The sequence below is a fragment of the Mastigoproctus giganteus genome, chromosome 1 (assembly GCF_048544385.1).
Source record: "Mastigoproctus giganteus isolate SK-2022 chromosome 1, ASM4854438v1, whole genome shotgun sequence".
NCBI lineage: Eukaryota > Metazoa > Arthropoda > Arachnida > Uropygi > Thelyphonidae > Mastigoproctus > Mastigoproctus giganteus.
The window spans coordinates 220,149,839-220,172,280 of record NC_143575.1 but is presented as its reverse complement, the minus strand read 5'-3'; the positions used below and the strand labels follow the sequence as shown (position 1 = coordinate 220,172,280).

The following is a 22,442-nucleotide window of genomic DNA, read 5'->3' as shown; positions in this document are numbered from 1 at the left end:
ATAAAAAAAAAAAGCCTTTTCAATCAATTCACCCCTAAAGAATGTGCGCAAGGCTCATGAGGTAAAATTTTTCTGAGCATGGTCTATGCTTGTTAACAGGATAGTGCTTCTACAGGGATGCAGAATATTTGCTGGTGCTTTCAAGGCAATGTAAGGTGGATCCAAAAAGTGCTAGCTTGGAGGAGAATCAATAACCTGAATGCATATGGTACATCACATGCATGCAATGGCCCTGGCTAAGACTGCACTCATGGCATCTGCATATATTAAGTTCAGTGTATTGAGATAATTGTCAATATTGTCCAAAGTTAACTTTATTGTATATAGTTCTGTGGTACAACTGTTGCATTTAAGTGGAAAAGATTTTGATATTTTTAAAGGATAGAAAGACTGCTGCTGCACCCACAGCAACATTTGCAGGCAGAGACAAAAGTGATTCTTGCACTGCTTCTATTAGAATGGGCAGGAGACTCTAAAGCAAGGCAATGGAGATTTCCAGGACTGCTGGGAGTCATAGTGGAACAAGTAAATACATGGGCTGTGTTAGGGTGGCTAGAAGAAGGAACAGGTGCATGTATACTTGCATGTACACCAATGCTAGGAGTATAGTTAATAAATTTGATGAGCTTGAAGAGCTAGTCAAGATATCAAAGGCAGATACTGTTGGGATATCAGAGACGTGGTGTCACAAAGATATAGACAGTGCAGAGTTGGAATTTGGGAAGTACAATGTGTATAGGAAGGATAGACAGGATAGGAAGGGAGGAGGGGTTAGGCTGTTAGTTAAGAAGCACAAAATCTAAGTAAGTGCATCCAATTGATGCTGGTGGACTATGCAGTGTTGAGTCTGTTTGGTGTGAAATAAGCACTGGGAAAGGAGAAATGAGAGTAGGTGTGTGTTATAGGACTAATGAATCTGATGAGTACAATGGGCAATTGTGCAAAGAAATAGAGTGGACCGGGAAATCAGAATGTCTTATAATGGGAGATTTTAACTTTCCAGATATTGACCGGAACTTGTGGGTTGGTCAATCACACACTAACAAGACTTTTGTGGATTTATTGGATGACTGTTTTCTACAGCAACATGTTCGAGAGGCAACCAGAGGGAGTAATACTCTTGATCTGATTATCAGTAGTGATTCTTCATGCATTAAGAATCTGCAGATAAAGGAACTACTGGGCAACAGTAATCACAATGTATTGATGTGGGAATTATTTAAAGATGTAACTATCAACAAGGCTCAAGGGAAGGGCTTTTGCTTTCGTAAAGGTGACTACAGAGGTCCCAGACAGTTTTTAAATTCTGTACAGTGGGATCAACTGATGATGTTACCAACGTTGAATTCTAAATTGGAAGCCTTCAGGGACTTAATTTTGGAGGCTACTAGGTTTTTCATTCCAACTAAGACATACTGTTCAAGGTTTAGGCATAAATGGATGTCAGATAAATTAATGAGGCTAGTGACAGAGAAGAAGAATGTATGGGATGCATATAAAGTTTCAGGCGATACAGAAACCCATATCATTGCAAGGCTGGGATTTTCGTAAAATAATAAAAAAAAAAGTACAATATTATTAACGATGCACTTAGACCGACATTTTCGAACACTGAAACAATTCTGAAAATATTTCTCACAATGTCTGTGACAAATGTAAGTCACGAACGGTCTTTTTCATCAGTTTACATTAATGCTGTGTGTTTATTTTAAGAGACGTTCAATTTTGGGTCGCATTGACTCAGAACTGATGAAACAAATTCAGTCTGAATAAAATTATTGGCTAGATATTTTGAAAAGAATTATTGCTACTGTTCAGCTTTTGAGTAAACTTGGTTTAGGATTTAGGTGTAGTAACACAAAATTTATACGGAACATAGTGGTAATTACCAAATTGCCTAAAATATCTGAGTAAATTTGATAATTTTTTAAGAAATCACAGATGTATGCTAATTGTGGATCGGGCAAAACCAATTCATTACCATTCACATAAAACACGTGATGAATTTATAGAATTGATGGCAGAAAAAGTTGAAAAGGTGATGGTTTCTGAAATTTGAGAGGCAAAATATTTTTCAAATATTGTTGATTCAACCCCTGACATTAGCCACGTTGATCAATTAGTGTTTATTATAAGATACATGCCAAAAATCGTATCATCAAAGAATGATTTTTGTTTCCTTCCTACAGAACATCACAATACTGAATATATAAAAAAAACTATTTTAAAAAGATTAGAAAATTTATCAATTGCTATTACAAACTGCAGAGGAAAAATTTACGGTAATGCTTTAAATATGGCAGGAAAGTACTGTATTAAGGAGTCCAAGCCAGATTGAAGCAACATAGTTCTACTCCATTTTATGTACCATGTACTGGTCACTCTCTAAATTTAATTGGAACTAATGCAGCTGAATCTTTTTCTACTGCAGCACATTTTTTCCACTTTATACAAAATTTATATATATTTTTTTTCTGCTGTCCTAAGAAGATGGAATGTCTTAAATCAATATTTAGGAAGAAATTCACTAACACTGAAAAATTTAAGTGATACAAGATAATTATAAACTATTATAACAAAATGGTTATAAATTAACAAAAGAAGTCTTGATTAATTAAACAATTTATCAACTGAACACTTGAAAGATCAGTAGCACATCTAGAATGTACTAAATTAATAAAAAAAAAAATGTTGAGTATGAAACTGAATTATTTACTGTCCCCTAAAATAAAATATTAAATATCTTAAAAAAAACAAGTAAATCGTTACAATATCCTGCAATAAATTTACTGCATGATTCTGATCTTTTGAAATCAGACTCATGCAGAATTACATGGATATAGTTTGCATATTAGAAACAATTTTTATATTATTGAAAGAGAAGGTAAATTATTAATTGATGAATGGCAATAAAGATAAAAAAAGTCGAATTCAAAAAAAGAAAAACTATGTGCAATGAAATGAGAGATAATGAAGTAATTTTAGAAGGGAAAGAAATGTTTATCAATACATTCAATGTTGTTCGTGATAGATTAATAGCTGAAATAAATAGACAAACAGAAGTATACACCAATATTTTTTAAATACTTTTAAAATATTTATAAATCTTGATTTAGATGAAACTGAATTGAACACTAATATCGATAAATTAATAAGTACGTACTGTATATATATAAAAACAACATTGACTCGGAAAAGTTTAAAGATGAAGTAATCTAATTTTTACTGTATATTAAAGGAGAAAATATTGGCAACAATATGAATGAAATATATATCATTAATAATGGATTAAGGTCTACATTTCCCAATGTTGAAACAATATTAAAAATATTTTAGCAATGCAGGTTAGTAAACAGGGAACAGTCATTGAGTAAATGAGTTAGCTATTTGAGGAATAGGCTAATTCAAGATAAAATGAGCAATTTGCCATTATTATTTATTGAATCTGAACTAGTAAACAGCATTAATTACTATGATTTAATAGATATTTTTGCTGAGGTAAATCCAAGGAAAAATTATTTACGTAAATAAATGTATGAACTCATAATTTAGCTAATGCATTGCTATTTTATAATGTACCTGATATTATTTACTGCTGACAAACAAGATTTGACTGTTTTTATAATATTTATGTAACACAATTTTTGATATTGTTTTTGTATTAAAATTAGTAATTACACTAATTTGTAGTACTTATGTCTGTATTATATTTTATTGTTGTTGGGCTCCCCTGTAGCTTGGTTCTGACTGTGCAGGCGACACGGGTTCGATTCCGGTGGAGGCTAAAATTTATGGTGTTCACCCAGCATTGTGATGTGAAATGAGGAGCTACTTGTGAAAGGGCAGCAGACGCTAGTCACAAAACATGGCAATTGAAGTTGATTTGCTGATCACATGATGACCTGACAAAGCCACGTGGCTGGTCATCATACCCTCACGGGCTGTTGAGACACAGTTTAATTAAGTACTTTTCTTTATATTTCACAGCATTACAATGTTTGTGTTTAAACAGATCGGTAAAAATAATTGATTTTTCTGATCACATGCAAGTTGTTTTTTTTTTTTGCCTCTGATATCTTTAGGGGAGCCCACAAGAGATCAGTACCTTGGGGCCGTAGGAAACATAAGTATGGCACTGATCAGCAGTGATGACTCATGCATTAGGAAATTGCAGATAAAGGAACCAAAAGATGACAGTGATAACAGTATAATGATATCAGATTTACTTGAAGATGCAACTACCATCAAGGGTAAAGGGAAGGGTTTTTGTTTTTGTAAAGGTGACTACAGTGTCTCAGGCAGTTTTTGGATTCTATACATTGGGATCAACTGATGATGTCCAAAATAGTGAATTCTAAATGGGAAGTTTTCAGGAAATTAATCTTGGAAGCTACTAGGCTTTTCATACCAACTAAGAAATACTGTTCAAGATTTAGGCCTAAATGGATGTCGGATGAACTAATAAGGCTCGTGGCAGAGAAGAAAAATGTGTCGGAGGCATATAAATTATCAGGTGACACAGAAGTCTATGGCAGATATAAGCTAGTCACAAAGCTATATAAGCTAGTCATTTGATGTAATCAAGTAACAAAGGAGGTTAGCATTAGTACAGGCATATGATGCAGGAAAGCAACCTTATGCAGCATCAGCCGGGGGGGGGGGGGGGGGGGAACACTCCCATTTCGCCCCTCCGTTCGTTCGAAAAACCTGTCCAGCTGAGCCTTAAATTTATTTACGCTATCAACTTCCACAACAAGAGATAGAAGTCTGTTCCACCAACCAACTACCCGCTAGCTAAAGGCAAATTTCCACACATCTATCCTACATCTGTCTTTCCTCAATTTGAATTTATACCCTCTCAGGTGATTATTCTGAACGAGAGAAAGAATCCAATCAGCATTGAGCATGCTCAAACCATTCAAGGCTTTATACACTTCTATCAGATCACCTCGCCAGTGCCTAGTCTCCAGACACTGTAATTTGCAAAACTTAAGCCTTTCTTCGTAAGAGCAACCCTTTGTTCCATTTCCTAATCTTGTTGCCCTTCTCTGTACTCGTTCCAGCAGCTCTAAATTCCTTCATTTCCTTCTTGAAATGAGGCCTCCAGACCTGTATACAGTACTCAAGGTGTGGCCTGACCATTGCCTTATACAAGGGAATAATCACCTCCTTATCCCTGAAAGAAAAATTCCTGTATATCAATTTCCTGCACAATTACCCTCAGGTCCTTTTCATTCTCTACCACTGTAGTACCACAGAGTTGATAGGTTGCTCTGGGATTACTGTTTCCCATATGTAGTACTTTACATTTGTCAATGTTAAACTTCATTTGCCACCTCTCAGCCCATCTGTTCAACCTTTCCAGATCCTGTTGCAGCAGCATAGCGTCAGTAGTGTCCTTAACAACCCTGCCAACCTTTGTATCATCTGCAAACTTGGATATTAAACTTGATATCCCATCATCAATATCATTCATAAACACCGAAAACAACAACGGACCCAACACTGAACCCTGAGGAACTCCACTAATAACATTAGTCCACGATGAACAGTATCCATTGATTACCACTCTGTCTTCTCCCCCCTCAACCATCCCTTTATCCATAGCAGCAATTTGCCTCCAATGCCACACTGTTCCAATTTGTGCAACAGTCTTCCATGTGCAACAGTCTTCCATGTGCAACAGTATCAAAAGCCTTTCTAAGATCCAAATATATAATACCAAAGTTATTCCCTGCATCCAGTTCTTTTGTGACTGCATCATAGAATCCAATCAAATTGGTCAGGCAAGACTTTCCCTTAACAAAACCATGCTGTGTCCAAGCTATAACTGAAGTCTTGTCTAGATGATCCTGCAGTGCTTCTTTAACCAGTGCCTCCATTAATTTACCTGGAATAGAAGTTAAACTAACAGGTCTATAATTACTTGTGTCAGCCTTTGATTCTCCTTTGTGAATTGGGGTTACATTTGCACATCTCCAGTCTATGGGTACCTCCCCTGAGTCCAAAGAAGCTCTCATAATTATGGCTAGGGGTTTGCTTACTTCCTTTGCTGCCTCCTTTAATATAACTGGATAGATCCCATCCACCCCAGGTGCCTTTTTTATGTTTATCCTCAACAATCTCTCCTCCACTTTCCTCTCAGTTATTACAAAATCATCCAGCTCACTGCCAATGTTTACTTTACCTACATCATTCTCCTTCCTGAATAACTCCTCATGCGTGAATGTAGATGCAAAATACTCGTTTAGATTGTTAGCCACCTGAGCAGGATCCTCAACTGTTGAACCATCAATATCCAGTGGACCAATCTGATTCATCCCTTTCCTTCTTGAGTTTAAATAGGTAAAGAACTCTTTTCTGTTTTTCTTTGCATCCTTTGCCAAGGATTTTTCGTAGTCTGCCTTTGCCTGCCTAATCTCCTTTTTGACTTGGTTACAGACCAACTTATATCTATCATAGGCTTCCATGTCACCCATTAATTTGTATGTATCCCGTGCATTTTTCTTCTCTGCCACGTCTCATTAGTTCATCTGACAACCATTTAGGCCTAAACCTTGAACAATATTTCTTAGTTGGTATGTAAAGCCTGGTAGCCTCCAAGATTAGTTCCTTGAATGCTTCCCATTTTGAGTTTGCTGTTGGTAACATCATCAGTTGGTCCCACTGTATAGAATTTAAATACTGTCTCAAACCATCATAGTCGCCTTTCCGAAAACAAAAGCCCTTCCCTTTACCTCTGATGGTAGTTACCTCCTTGAGTAAATCCCACTTCAACACACTGTGATCACTGCCACCTAGTGGTTCATTTATCTGCAGATTCTTAATGCATGAAGAATCACTACTGATAATCAGATCAAGAGTATTGCTCCCTCTTGTTGCCTCATGAACATGCTGATGTAGAAAACAATCATCCAATAAATCCACAAAAGCCTTGCTAGTGTGCGAGTGACCAACCCACAAATTCCAGTCAATATCTGGGAAATTAAAATCCCCCATTATAAGACTCTCTGATTTACTGGCCCACTATTTCCCTGTACAATATCTTATTATACTCATCAGAGTCATTAGGCCTATAGCACACTCCTACTCTCAATTTGATTTCCCTATGCTTATGTCACACCAAACTGACTCGACACTGCCCTGTCCATCGATGTCGACTGGCTTCACTTCCTTGGACTTTGTGTTTCTTAACTAATAGCATAACCCCTCCTCCCCTCCTGTCCTGTCTATCCTTTCTATACACATTGTATTCCCCAAATTCCAGTTCCGCATTACTTATATCTGTGTGACACCACGTCTCTGATATCCCGACAATATATGCCTTTGATGTTTTGAGCAATACCTCAAATTCATCAAATTTATTTACCAAACTCCTAGCATTGCTGTACACGCAGGTATACACGCACCTGTTTCTATTCTTAGCTACCCTACCACAACCCATGTGTTTACTTGTACCGCAATGACTCCCAGCAGTCTCTGAAATATCCTGCATCTTGATTTTCAGGCTTCTGCTCATTTCAATAGAAGCAGTGCAAGAATCACTTCCACCTCTGCCAGTGGCTACTGTTAATCTATTAGTCCTTGTATCCCCTCCCAACTAGCAGTTTTCCGACCCACCTAACACTGCCTCCATAGCATCAGCAAATATTCTTGCACCCTTTCTATTTACGTGTATCCCATCCCTGTAGAAGCAATCTCTCCTGTTAACAAGTACGGTCCAGGCTGAAAAAAATTCTACCCCTTGAGCCTTGCACAATCCCTCCAGGGCCGAATTGATCGTGTCTGGGCAGAATTGCAGACACTTTCAAATTCAACCCTAATTCACAGCTTTTTTTCAACAGTGACCTGTACTTGCTAAGTAATTCCGCCGGTCTCCTACTCTTAATATCATTAGTGCCAACGTGTACAACTATATCACCTTTTGTGCCCTTAAAAGATGATATCCGCTCTACAACGTCATCAACCTTTGCCCCTGGCAGACATACCCTGGTCCTATTCCACCTATCCTTTTTACAAAAGCATGTTCCCCGTTTCCCTGACAATAGAGTCACCAACAACTAATAGTTCCTGTGGGACCAGCGCATTCTGCCTAGGGGGCTGCCTCTGTGTTGCCTGATGACCAAGTGCAAGCTCTGGCGTTGATGTGGGCAGCTGGGAGCTTGATGGGCCCTCAATTTATTTCCTTCGAGGGTATCCACCCTGTCCAAGCTCTCATAAAGGCCCATAACAATGCTGAGTTGTCGCCTGATTTCCTTGCACTCCTTACATCGTGCACACACAAAGACATCCCCCTTGGCATTATCATGTCCCGTACCAGACTGCTCCGCAAACATCAAGCAAACAGTGCATTTTAAAAGACTGTGATTCAGAGGGCAACTGCCCCCCCTCAGTTCTCCCCTGAACCACAGCACTCCCATTAGCTTGAGCCTTTTGCTTTGCTGCTCTGGTCAGAGTCATGATTCCGATTTAATCCAATAAAATTTCAAAACAAAAATTAAATCCTTAAGATATATCCCAAAACAGTTATGTTATTTTTTTTTTTTTTCGGTATCTAGTGTTTTCTACGAGTTCCCTTTATACAACTTCCGTATCACGTGTACCACTATAGTTATGTATTAATTATTTGTTACGATTAAGTCGTTATATATAGAGTTAAAAATACACTTTAATTGACAATAAAGTTTATCAAGATTAATAGATTTACTGATAATATTATATTATGCACTATACTACACTAAGCTTATGCTATCGTGTAAAAATGGCGGGAATTCTCGAACGGTACTTCTACGGACTCATAAGTATTGATTAGCTTCCAAATCTCACTATCTCAATTTAGAATAAACTAAGGATCCTGACTAGGTCTATAATCTACTTATAGAAGATAATTTTATATAACAATTGGTTAATAAATCGACTAAATTTGGTTAAAAAAAAAAGACCTCTTGTTCAATTTGTAACACGTGGATTTGATACCGTTACCGATACTAAGTAATACCTACAAAATCTCTAAGTTAAACTTTAAACTAAGTATCGTAACTAGGAATATAAAGCTACTCTAGAAAATAAGTTAATATGACAATTTAAGCTAATAAATCAGAAAATAAATCAGGAAAACTTCTCTGTTCCAAGAGCTTCAAGGATCTTTGTCCGCACAGGCTAACCTCGCCCCGCACAGGCTAACCTCGCCAATGTAGTGAGTTTAGCCTAGATAGTATGGCAGTAAGGATAATTCATCTTATAAATGGACAATACTTCAGTTTGAAATAACAGTACTTGCAACATTTTAGGTTGTTGCCAAATGAATGAAAATGAATGAACTTTCAAAATTTTAAACACAAGAGCTCCTGATTTTTATCGCAAAAAAAAAAAAAAAAAAAGTTTGAACTTCTTCCAAGTTATATTTTAATTACAAAATCCAAACTACATAGCAAAAATAATACTTCTACTTATGATCTTTGGATGGAAATTACATTATATACAGATGCAGTTTTTTTTTTTTTTTACATTAAGATGATTTGGTCCTACTTGGACACAAATAGTTAATGTATGAAAAGTGTTACATTTTAGGCTCTTTTGATTTTTTTTTCTTTTTCTGTGATTAACAAAGATGAAAAGTAAATATAGTTATCTTCTTATCAATTAATTACTAAGATAATAATTTTATAGAACATTCAATAAAACCCTACAGCTTTACATTCTCTACCCTTAGCTATTTAGTTTAATTACAACTATATAATATTTATTACTCTCATGTATTAATCTTTTTTTTAAGTTTCTTTTCTCTGTGTGTGTGGGTTTTACAGCTTGCTGAAGGCACAGGTATACACCTGTGCCTTCAGGAAGCTTTAAAAATCCAAGATCATCTTAGGAATAGAATTATCAAGGCTTGTTCTGCTGTTGATCCCAATATGCCGAGAAGAAGCCAAATGAACATGGTACACCTGATGAGAAAATGCATGGAGAGTCAGGATGGACATGTTGAATACACTGTAAATGAGATTAAGCATACATAGTGTAAATTCCATTGATTCCAGACTTTTTGGATACCCTGTGTGTGTGTGTGTGTGTGTGTGTGTGTGTGTGTGTGTGTGTGTGTGTGTGTGTGTGTGTGTGTGTGTGTGTGTGTGTGTGTACATATATACACACAGTGAAACTTCCCTTTAACGGACAGCCATGGGGAACGAGAATGTGTCCGTTAGAGAAGTATCCGCTAACAAGAAGTCTGAGGTAAAAAAAAAAAAGAAAGAAAGAAAAATCATTAAACATTTAATGTAAAATTAAATTAAAATATATAGAGATTTTGAACAATATTTTTGTAAATAATACACAATTACATACACAAGAGATAAAGAAAAATCGTTAAACAGTTAATGTAAAATTAAATTAAATTATATACAGATTTTGCACAATATTTTTGTAAATAATATACATACAATTGTGCTATGCATATTATGACTTTATCTTAAGAAAAATTAGCATTAGCATTAGTAGAGGCATATGATGCAAGAAAGGAAGCTTATTCAGCATCAGCCAAAAAAAAAAAAAAAAAAACACCTCTCCCATTTCACCCCTCCGTTCGTTCGAAATACCTGTCCAGTTGAGCTTTAAATTTGTTTAGGCTATCAACTTCAACAACAAGTGATGGAAGTCGGTTCCACCAACCAACCACCCGCTGGCCAAAGGCAAATTTCCGCACATCTATCCGACATCCGTCCTTCCTCAATTTGAATTTATGCCCTCTGAGGTGATTATTCTGAGAAAGATGAAGAATCCCATTGGCATTGAGCATGCTCAAACCATTCAAAGCCTTATACACCTCTATCAGATCACCTCGCCGGTGCCTAGTCTCCAGACTCTGTAATTTGCAAAACTTAAGCCTTTCTTCGTAAGAGCAAGCCTTTGTTCCATTTACTAATCTTGTTGCCCTTCTCTGTACCCGTTCCAGCAGCTCTACATCCTTCTTGAAATGAGGCCTCCAGACCTGTATACAGTACTCAAGATGTGGCCTAACCATTGCCTTATACAAGGGAATAATCACCTCCTTATCCCTGCTAGAAAAATTCCTGTATATCATTGACAAGACACCATGAGCTACTCTTGCAGCTCGTCTGCACTGCTCAGAGAACTTCATATCTGCCTGCACAATTACCCCCAGGTCCTTTTCATTCTCCACCACTGTCAGTGTAGTACCGCAGAGTTGATACATTGCTCTGGGGTTACTGTTACCCATATGTAGTACTTTACATTTGTCAATGTTAAACTTCATTTGCCACCTCTCAGCCCATCTGTTCAACCTTTCCAGATCCTGTTGCAGCAGCATAGCGTCAGTAGTGTCCTTAACGACCCTGCCAACCTTTGTATCATCTGCAAACTTAGACATTAAACTTGATATCCCATCATCAATATCATTCATAAACACCGAAAACAACAATGGACCCAACACTGAACCTTGAGGAACTCCACTAATAACATTAGTCCACGTTGAGCAGTGTCCATTGATTACCACTCTCTGTCTTCTGCCACTCAACCATCCCCTTATCCATAGCAGCAATTTACCTCCAATGCCACACTGCTCCAATTTGTGCAGCAGTCTTCCATGTGCAACAGTATCAAAAGCCTTTCTAAGATCCAAATATATAATATCAAAGTTATTCCCTGCATCCAGTTCTTTTGTGACTACATCATAGTATCCAATCAAATTGGTCAGGCAAGACCTGCCCTTAACAAAACCATGCTGCGTCTGAGCTATAACTGAATTCTTGTCTAGATGATCCTGCAGTGCTTCTTTAACCAGTGCCTCCATTAATTTACCTGGAACAGAAGTTAAACTAACAGGTCTATAATTACCTGTGTCAGCCTTTGATCCTCCTTTGTGAATTGGGGTTACATTTGCACATCTCCAGTCTATGGGTACCTCCCCTGAGTCCAAAGAAGCTCTCATAATTATGGCTAGGGGTTTGCATACTTCCTTTGCTGCCTCCTTTAATATAACTGGATAGATCCCATCCACCCCAGGTGCCTTTTTTATGTTTATCCTCAACAATCTCTCCTCCACTTTCCTCTCAGTTATTACAAAACTTTATTACAAAACTGAGAGGAAAGTGGAGGAGAGATTGTTGAGGATAAACATAAAAAAGGCACCTGGGGTGGATGGGATCTATCCAGTTATATTAAAGGAGGCAGCAAAGGAAGTATGCAAACCCCTAGCCATAATTATGAGAGCTTCTTTGGACTCAGGGGAGGTACCCATAGACTGGAGAAGTGCAAATGTAACCCCAATTCACAAAGGAGGATCAAAGGCTGACACAGGTAATCCCTTATTTTCTTCTGCACCTTCTTCCGGCTGATAATTTTGTTTTCAACATTTGTTTGGAGTGAAGAAACCATCGAAAGTCCTTCAGTATCTTCTTCAGCGGCGAAAAACATTTTTAAACGATTGATCTGTATGAGCGCTTCTTCTATTTTCATCGGTGGTTCGTTGTTAATATGTTCTTCGACAGAATAACCTCCTTCCATTTCTTCATCCTCATGAGGAACTTCTTGAAAAATATCGATGATAATGTCGTTGATATCTAGAGCACCATCTTCTGTAGTGAGGTTCGAGTCTATATCTTTGTAGCCAGGGTCACTTGTAGCGGAAGTATCGTACATTATCAATAGATGTTGAAGTTCTTGTTCTTCTTGGTGCTCCACATTGCTGTTCACAATTTCAATTTTTGCGTTTGAGAAGCCAGACTTTACAAAACAGTTCACGACAGTTAGTTTTCTAATTGCGTTTACTGAAGAGAAAATCCATTGAATCGCATCTAGGATGCTGAGTTTCTTCGCAAGGTCACTCGCACATGTTACATCGTTCATGTTTGCAATGAGATGTCTTAAAACATGTTTTTTGTAGTGAAGTTTAAAATTTTTTATTATCCCTTGATCCAAGGGCTGACACTCTGCAGATGTGTTTGGTGGCAGAAAAACGATTTGAATGTTGGACAATTCAATGTGCGGGTGAAATGCAGCATTATCCATGAAAAGAATAATTTTTCTGTTTTGAAGAATCATGTATTGGTTAAAGTGACTTATCCATTCGCTCATGATATCTCGTGTCATCCACGCTTTTTTATTAGACTTCCAGTCAACATTCAAAAGATTCAACTTTATGCCCTTGAAACAATGAGGATTTTGTGGTTTTCCTATAACAAGAGGTTGTTCAAAGTCTCCCAGCATATTTGCACAATAGTAGTCAAGCGTTCCTTACAAATTTTTTCGCCCTGGCACTTTTCGTTTTTTAGACTCATTGTTTTTTCAGGAAGAGCTTTAAAAAACAACTGTTTCGTCACAGTTGTAAATATCCTTAGCTTCAAAATCACGACATCAATCTTCTAATTTAGCAGTCCACTCTGTTACAACCCCAGTATCAACAGATCCACCTTCAGCAGGAGTTTTGAACTTGTCTAGCCATCCCACAGAAGCTTTGAACTCATTTACTCCCATAGATTTCGGAACCTCCAAAGCCTTTTACCTAATAATGGGAATTTTAATGGGAAAGGCCCATTAATGGGAATTTTTTTAGCACGTGCGCGACAAAACCACTCATACGTAACACTGTCAATTTGAAGTCCAACGGTTTTCGGGAGTGATTTTTGAACCTGAACATTTACATGTTCCCAAAATTATTTGAGCAGTTAATTTTTTTTCTTTAGGATGTCGCTTACCTACATCTTCCCGATTTTGAATATTGCAGTGAGATTGCAAACACTATTTTTTTGCCGATCATACGCATTAATGAGTTTGACTTTATCTTATAAAGTTAAATGTTTACAAGAAGACATTGTGCACTTCACACAACACTGAACAAAACTGAAAACTGAAACTCAAAAGACGAAAGGCTGAGAAAATTTCCCCCCCTGCACACACCAAATTTATCAGAAGTTTTACACGTGCCTTAAAATTCTTGAAAAAGGGTTTAGAACCACAACGTAAACGTTGATAAAATTCAGAGAATCGGAAATAGAAAATAAACACATGATTGAGGCAATACGTGGAAGAAACGTTCCTAGAAAAAGGGCCATGAGCTCGCCCACTGTCTGTTATGGGGAGATTAAACTAATCTAAACGAAACAGTGCAGATTGCCTGTCCGCGTCCGTAACAGAGAATGTCCGCTAGACGGAAGCTGAAAACACATTAAAACCAATAGAGGAGAGTTGGGGAATTTGAAAATGTCTGTTGTAGAGAGATGTCCGTTAAAGAGAGGTGTCCGTTAGGAGAAGTTTCACTGTATACACCTTCACAAGCAACATCACATTTTTTGCATAACTATATTGAGTTCACAGTCTTGCATATCAAATTCACAAATCCTGCATAACAATACACACAAGACTGTCTAAAGCTAACAATACACACAATAAGACTGTCTAAAGCCAACAATACACAAAATAAGACTGTCTAAAGCTAACGATACTGCATTAAAAGCACATTTAATCTATGAATTTTTTTTTTGGAATTTTTTTCTATTTTTAATTATTTTTTCTTATGGAATAAAAGAAATAACAATTGCCAGATTTATATGTATCTGATTTTAAAGAAATCTGATTTTGCTCAAAAAATATTTTTAACAAGCCCAAATACAAAATATCACAAAAATGCATCCACTGGGAGCCCATGTTACATGGAAATAGTGAAGACAATAAGTGCTTAAGTGCATATGCCTAAAAATGAAGGGGAACTGAAAATAATGTTCAACCAAATAACAAACTGCTGAGAGAACTTGCCTTAAGATCAATGAAACAAAAATAGAACTGAAAACTAATAGAAGAAATCATAACAACAGTGTAATAATGAAAAACTTAAGTTCAGAACTGTGGAGGGATTTAACAGCAATAGGAACTGAACTGAGATTCAAATCATATTACAGTATGGCAGTAATCTTCTAAATCCAAACCGATATCTAGAAATATAAAAATTGAATTATGCACAACTATTATCAGACCTGTCAATCTACCAATCGAAGAACTGGGGAAATGAGCCTGAAGGAAGAAAATAGACTGCAAATCTTTGAAAATAAAGTACTCAGAAAGCTCTTTGGACCAGTATTTGATAATGAATATAATGCCTTCAGAACCTGAATCGCCCCCATGCCACCACCAATAAACTAAATCAATGCAACACATTCAAGTGTGTTGACCACATGACAGAAAACAGTTTACTGAAGAAAATCTTCATGAAGGTTCAGGAAGTGAAGAGATCCTCCACATGCTGGCTTCAGAATCAGAAGACCATGAAGGATGATGCAGAAATGTCTGGTATTGTAGACAAGAGACAAACAGGAAAAGGCATGGAAGAGAGGTATTGCAAATGCTGAAAAGACCTCCAAAATCCATAGATGCTCAAGATGATGGCCTTGTGTTCTTTCTACTGAGCATTTCTACATACCCCTGCAGGCATGTAAAAACTCAAAAGCAGGTGAGGCTATTTTGACTTTATTTAACAGAGTTTTAAAATTTGCAATAGAGAAATGGAAGGGTAATGAACACAGCTGGAAGAACAAAATAACTGGCAGCTAGAGTGCAAAGGAGCTTAAAGAAATCAAAATGACTAATAACTTCTTTAGTTAAAGATAAAATAAAGTTAAATCTATAGTTAAATACTAATAACTTCTATAGTTAATAAAGATAAAATTTATTTGTGTGGCAGGCTCCACTTTAACTAGTTTAAGGTACATTTTATTTCTCTTTCCCCAAAGAATTCCATTATTGAAAAAATGCATTCAATTTTTTCAATAATGAAAAAATTGAATGCATTTTTTCTTCATTTTCATATTTTCTTCATTGAATCTTTGTCATTTCTTAACTGAAGTAGAATTTTCTTTATACAAATTATGCCTATTAACTTTTAAGTTCTAACAAACTGCAAATATTTCACAGACACAGATTTTTCATTTCTTGGAAGAAACTCAGTTTAAATGTTGTTCCAGGAAATTGTGCTAGGTTGAAGCTTATGGAAAAGGGCATTTATGTGATTTCCAAATTTGTAATAGAGCATAATCTATACATCCTAGAATAAACACAAAATATAGAGAAAATATCAGGCCATACTGATCTCCCAATTTACAAACACCATGCATTCCTCAGAAATGGTTTATAAATTGAAAGTTCATAAATTAGAAATTTTTTCTGTATATATGATATAAGAGGATGTGTGCCAAACTTTTTTTCAGTTCTTTTCACAATATCAGTAATGAATTTATTTATTTAATTCTTACACAGCACTTTATTTTATATATAATACCACACATGCAGGTTAAATACAAAATGCAGTACAGTATTGCATTGTTTGTTATTTGTTTTTTAGGAGCATTAGCAACTAAGGCCATATTGCTCCGGGGATATGCGGTGGTCATTCCCTGACCTTTCCACATCCTCTGTAGTTGGTGGTCACGGGCTCGAACCCCAGTCTAATCAAGAAGTGTGTGCTACACACTACTGCTCCTGCCCACCTGGCTACAGAGGAGCCAGTATTACATTGTGCAATAATAGAAAATGATAAAGAACAGATAACAACTCATTCCAAAATCAGGCTCTAAGGTTACTGGAATTTACAAACCATTTGGAAGTTTGACAAGAAGGTGTGCATGAATAACACTTCTCTGCATGAATCTGAGGCAAAATTTATTGGAACCTCACATTACTTACTTATTTCATTTCAGTTTAATAATCTCCTTTATCCTGCATCTCTGTATAGAACTATATGCATTAGTGCTACTACTGCATAAATTTTGCTTAAAATTCATTCGAATTAATACATTTTTTAAATGTATTAAATATTTTATTAATTTTTAAATTAATGTTACTACTAACGTAATTTCAAATTAATCCAGTACAGGCACGGATATCTACAATAAAGGGCAAGGGGGAACATGCTCCCCCTCCCCCCCAGAGTTTTCAATTTTAAATAAAGAAATTTTCTGTTTATACTTCAAGATGACTACATGATCAGGGGAAGTCACAAGATAGGGAGAATAGGTGGTAGATGACTTTCATCAACCGGTGAAATACCACCACTTTGCTTATTGGAGGCTTGAAGTGGTGAAACCCATGTTTAGTCTCTAGAGCAAAGTTTCTGGCATCCCCCTCCCCCCATACTTCTCCTTCAACCCATGCATGGTACTAAGTACTATAGGTATTGATACCTTTCGTGTTTGGGGTTTTCATAAAAAAAAAACTACTACTTTGTAGTTTCTTATGAGTTGTCTCTGGTGTATCTACACACCGATATTAAATAGATATTAAACTCAATGTATTATGCCTTGTGCATTTAGTTATTTTAAATAAAAAAAAAAAAAAAAATACAAGAAATGGCACCATATTTAGCTGATGTAATTTTTTATTTTTTTCTCACAAGAAGACTAGCAAATAAAAAAAAAAATGGCTAATTCCATTTTGGAATTGTAGCGAATTTTTTATTTAAAATTTCATAAAATTGCAACTTTTAAAAATTTTGTACATAGCAGTGCATAGTACCTGTAGCCCTGCTTGTAGCCATTTCTATACTTTACTTGTTTTTTTTTTAAACAGTGCCAGTATATTTTGTCCCCCACCCCAGAAAAATTTCTCCAGGCACCCACGAGACTGCTTAGTAAATGCGGTTAATTCTTAAAATATAGTGTTGCATTCCATGGATCTTTGTGAGAAGGAGTGAAGAACTGGCCTAGCTCTGCCTATCCAATAGCTTTCCTCACAGTGATTGGATGGCCTGTTCCCAATTTAAAACCCATGCCAAAGGGGAGAAAATAGTTTTGGTGTTCCCTTCCCCATCTGCCACTTGTTTAAAATTAGAAAATAAAGCTGTGCACAGGAATAGATTGTCCAATCAGCACGAGGAGAGCATTAGATAGGAGGTTCTAGGACAGCTCTTCACTCCTTGTCACAAAGATCCATGGGATGCAGCACCATATTCTAAAGTTTAACCATAATAGTCCAGATTATGCTCTTTTAACAAATATACGCTGAAGAGAGCCATTCGAGTACCTCAAAGAGTATCTAGAATCAGGACTGTACTTACACTTCTCAGGTGCCTGAGGCGCTAAGCTCTTATGGGGGCCCCTTTAAAGACAGCAGAGGTCCTGAGTCCGAAAAAAAAAAAACTTGCATATATAATCAGAAAAAACTATTTTTATCAATCTGTTTAAACACAAATGTTTAAATACAAAAATCGCTTTAAAATTTTGAGATTATAGGGGTTATGTGAGGCCCGAGACCAGCGCATCATGCACCTGTTTATAAGTATGGCCCTGTCCTGAATTGACAGTTTCGTCTCTGCAAACTGCCAAACGTACTCTGGAGTCTTTGCAACCATCTAATGGATTGGATGCTGTGCAACAATATTTAATTAATATCAATACATTAATTACAATAACTCATCATTCTAGTTGAAAAATGTTAAATTTTAATAAACAAGATTTCGATGAACACTAGCCAATATCAACACTGGTTCTTCAAGGCTAATTACACTGGTCAACAAGGTTTTGCTAATATCAGTGAATGTAAGCATTTTGTTAATTTGTATGCTGATTACAAATGTGACAGTAAAAAGTTTCTATCACATCACATTTTTTAAAAAAATGCAAAAACAAATTTAAAAAAATGTAAAATAGCTTCAAAGTCAATGAAATCATCCAACATCACACTCTGTACCTTTCCTGGTTGAATTAATTATAACTAAAGGACATATCTGTGTTGTTAATGGTATATTAATACATCTTTTTAGTTTTCTAGTCCTGAGGAGTGGTCACTGAGTTATAATCCTTATTATGCTTGCTTGCTTGCTTGCTTGTTTGTTTGTTTTGATTTTATTGGCACATTACCCTTATTATGCAGAAGTACTCTTGGACCCTACTATACTATACTTTCAGCGGCCAGCCGCCTCTGTGAAAGACAACTTGTTTGCAAGCTGTCTTTAGCCCTTAAATGTATATTTTTGGGATTATTTTCGATTTGTAAGATCTAGTGGTAGGTTGTGATGTTTTAAAGTTCCGTTTTGGTCTTTGAAAACTTGTGACAGGGAACAAAAATGCTGTGTATGCATTAATTTGTCAAAAAGTTTTTGCTATGTTTGTGGACAATATACAGTGAAGTCGCAATGTTTTTCAATCACAGACATGGTAAAACTAGCTTATTATTTTTATTTTGGTTGTCCATGAGATCTGGATAAAAGGTGGGCACTGCACATGTGCTGTATAACGTGCTATGTAAATCTGACTGAAGGGATGAAGGGGAACAATTCTAAAATGCCTTTTGCTGTTCCAATGATCTGGCAAGAACCAACAAGTCACCTCAAAAATTGTTATTTCTGCCTCCCAAATACTAAGTGATTTTCAAGGAAAAAGAGTTAAAATAAAATACCCCAACATTCCATCCGCAATAAGACCAATGCCACACACACACACCAGAACTCCCTATTCCTCCACCTAGTTGCGAAGAAATCACTATTCCAGAAGAAGAGCAAGAGTCAGTAGAGACCACACGTGCCCTCCTCAATATCTGAAAATCTCTTTGTTACAATCCTGAAAATGACAAAACCCCACACTTAATTGAACAAAGTTTAAATATTGGGATTTAAATATTTCAAAGCAACAGGCCGAGCTATTAAGATCTGGGTTCCAACAGTTGAATTTAATGACAAAAACCACGAGGATTTCTGTGTTTTAGAAACCGAAATTAAAAGTTTGCAGGTTCTCTTTGTGTCTGCAAAGTTGTAACAGATTGAGGGATGAACTAGGGTTTGAACACAATCCTGAAGAATGAAGATTATTCATCAATTCTTCTAAACTGAGTTTAAAAGCAGTTTTGCAACACAATGGTAATATCAAACCATCAGTCCCAGTGGCTCATTCAGTGGCCATGAAAGAAACCTATAATAGCATGTCATTTGCTATTAAATGCCTTAAACTATAAGAAATATTGTTGGAAAATCTATGGTTATTTAAAAGTACTCACTTTGTTGCTTGGACTACAGGGTGATTTTACTAAGTATTGTTGTTTCCTGTGTTTATAGGATAATCGAGCAGTAGAACATCATTATATTGTGAAGGAATGGTCCATCAGAGAAGAATACATTTCCAGGAAACCCAACATCAAATGCACACCTTTAGTGAACCCTGAAATGGTGTTTCTCCCACCTTTGCACATTAAGTTGGGTCTCATGAAAAATTTTGTAAAAGCGCTGGGACAAAAAATAATCACGGTTTCGAGTACTTAAAATGCCAGTTTCCAAAAATTAGTCTTGAAAAGTTGGAGGGTATATTCGTAGGCACACAAATTAGATGGCTTTAAAAGATGAAATCTTTGAAACTAAACTTAACGCCACTGAATTAGCGGCATTGAAATCATTCAGAGCTGTTGTTAGCAGGCTTTTAGAGAATAAAAAAGTAGAGAACCATAGAGTTGGGCTAAAATCTATTATTTGGGTACCACTTGTCTCCATGCAGTGGGCCTGGTCGTAGAATGGAGTGATTGTACAGTCGAGTTTCATGATTGGGTGATTATTGTAAAGGCATTTTGTTTCTGATTGTTTTGTGTCATCGAGGAGCGGGGTGCTTAGCTCAGGTAGGGTGTTTATCCCCCCATCCCACTGTTTTAAAATCAGAGTTCCTAATTTTAAAACAGTGGCAAGTGGGGATATAAACACCCTAGACATATCAACCTAGGAGGAGAGTGGGCAGTGGCACCTGCCAATTACTGCTCTGTTCCTGTCTGTTTGTCGAAATATGGACTAGTACTCAAGATCTGGAGTTTTACCAAGAATTGTTGCATAACTATCAAAAGTTAGGATGCCAAATGTCGCTGAAGATACACTTCCTACATTTGCACCTGGACTTCTTTCCGGACAACTTGGGATCTGTCAGTGATGAGCAGGGGGACGATTCCATCAAAACATTCACTCTATGGAGCAGAGGTATCAAGGATGATGGGATCCAGCAATGATTGGTGACTATTGCTGGTTTCTGATAATGGGGAACCATTCTGCTCATAACAGGAAAAAATAACTGTAAGTAGTACAATTTCCAATTTTTGCACTCAGTTTTATGGGTTAATTGCTTACTTAAATCCAAATAGATGTTCATAAAGTTTAAATATGTTATTTTATTATTATTAGTCATATGGGTCAAGGAAGCCTGAGGCTTATACTGCACCAGTCAAAAAGTTTTTTTTCTGAATTACCCTGAGAAAGAGAGAAAACAAGGGTCAGAAGTAGAAGGGAATCACCAAGAAAGAGAAAAATGAAAGAGAAGAATGAGAATATCCAGCTCAGGACCCTGGGTGTGCCAAGCCCATACTCACCAGATGTGAGCCCCTGATTTGGAATGTTTACTTGTCATTTCTATTTCAAGCAATTGATTTACAAGAAAAGTAGTCAAGTATTTAGATAAGTAAAAGTTCACAATTTTTGTAAAAAAGAAGCACGAAGCCATAACTTGAAACCGTAAAGTGTTGCGGACTTTCTACTGTCATTTTCGTTCGTGCGATTTAGTAAAAATCAGTTGATTTCGTTCATGTTATCGAAAGGACGGAATTGTACTTGAGATTCCGGCGTAAACACAAATTTGGTTTGGCTGGTTAGTGCAGCACAGATTTTCAGTAATTAAACTAAATATTACAGATAACGACGACAGTTTCAGTCAATCTCAGTTTTCTAATTTGCTTCCATTTGTACATAAATAAAAACTATCAAAAAAAAACCCCTGAATCTTGAGTACACATACTAATAACTTTATGTGTACTTGAAACACATAGCTGTAAACACTACTTAAGAAAAACGGTACAGATAAATATAATAAAAAACTGAGATATTAAATTCTCATTATTCAAGTACCAGCTATAATTTGAAATTGCCACTACTAAAGAACTTCGTTCACCTTAAAACTCACCATGTTTTCATTCAATAACACTCCCACTTTGACAGATGGCACCTTAGAGAAAATTAAGCCGCAGGCGCGTCATCTAGTTTCTGACACATATCTTTGAAACAATTTTTGAACATTTGAAATACAGAATGACAAGTCCAGGTTATCCGAGAATTCGCTCTTAGCAGATCCAAACGGATTTTTTAAGAGATAATTGGAGATGACATTGATAATATATGTGATTTACAAGTCAGGGCTCAGAATGGACCATAGCACATCGGAACAGCGTTCATGTAGGTATATGCCGGTAATAACATGTACATACTTTATTATTATTATTAGCCATGTGGTACAAGGTAGCCTGAGGCTTATGCTGCACCGGCCAAAAAAAAAAAAAAAATTTCCCTATTACCCTGAGAGAGAGAAAGGAATCACCAAGAAAGATAAGAATGATGATATCCAGCTCAGGACCCTGGTTGTGCCCAGCCCATACTCACCAGATGTGAGCCCCTGAGGGTGGGGAGGGGATATATTACAAATACGGTT

At 36.5% G+C, this 22,442-nt stretch overlaps 1 protein-coding gene across 1 annotated transcript in view; it reads right to left on the bottom strand.

Annotated features, from left to right (window-relative positions):
• The window catches only part of Vps29 (vacuolar protein sorting 29), an 87,162-nt gene extending 65,069 nt beyond the window's left edge, over positions 1-22,093 (bottom strand). The window contains exon 1 of the mRNA XM_090384429.1: positions 21,921-22,093. Coding sequence (XP_090240555.1) covers positions 21,921-21,923 — 3 coding nt within the window. The 5' untranslated portion in view covers positions 21,924-22,093. The remainder of the gene's footprint in view (positions 1-21,920) is intronic.
• Positions 22,094-22,442: the final 349 nt, after the last annotated feature.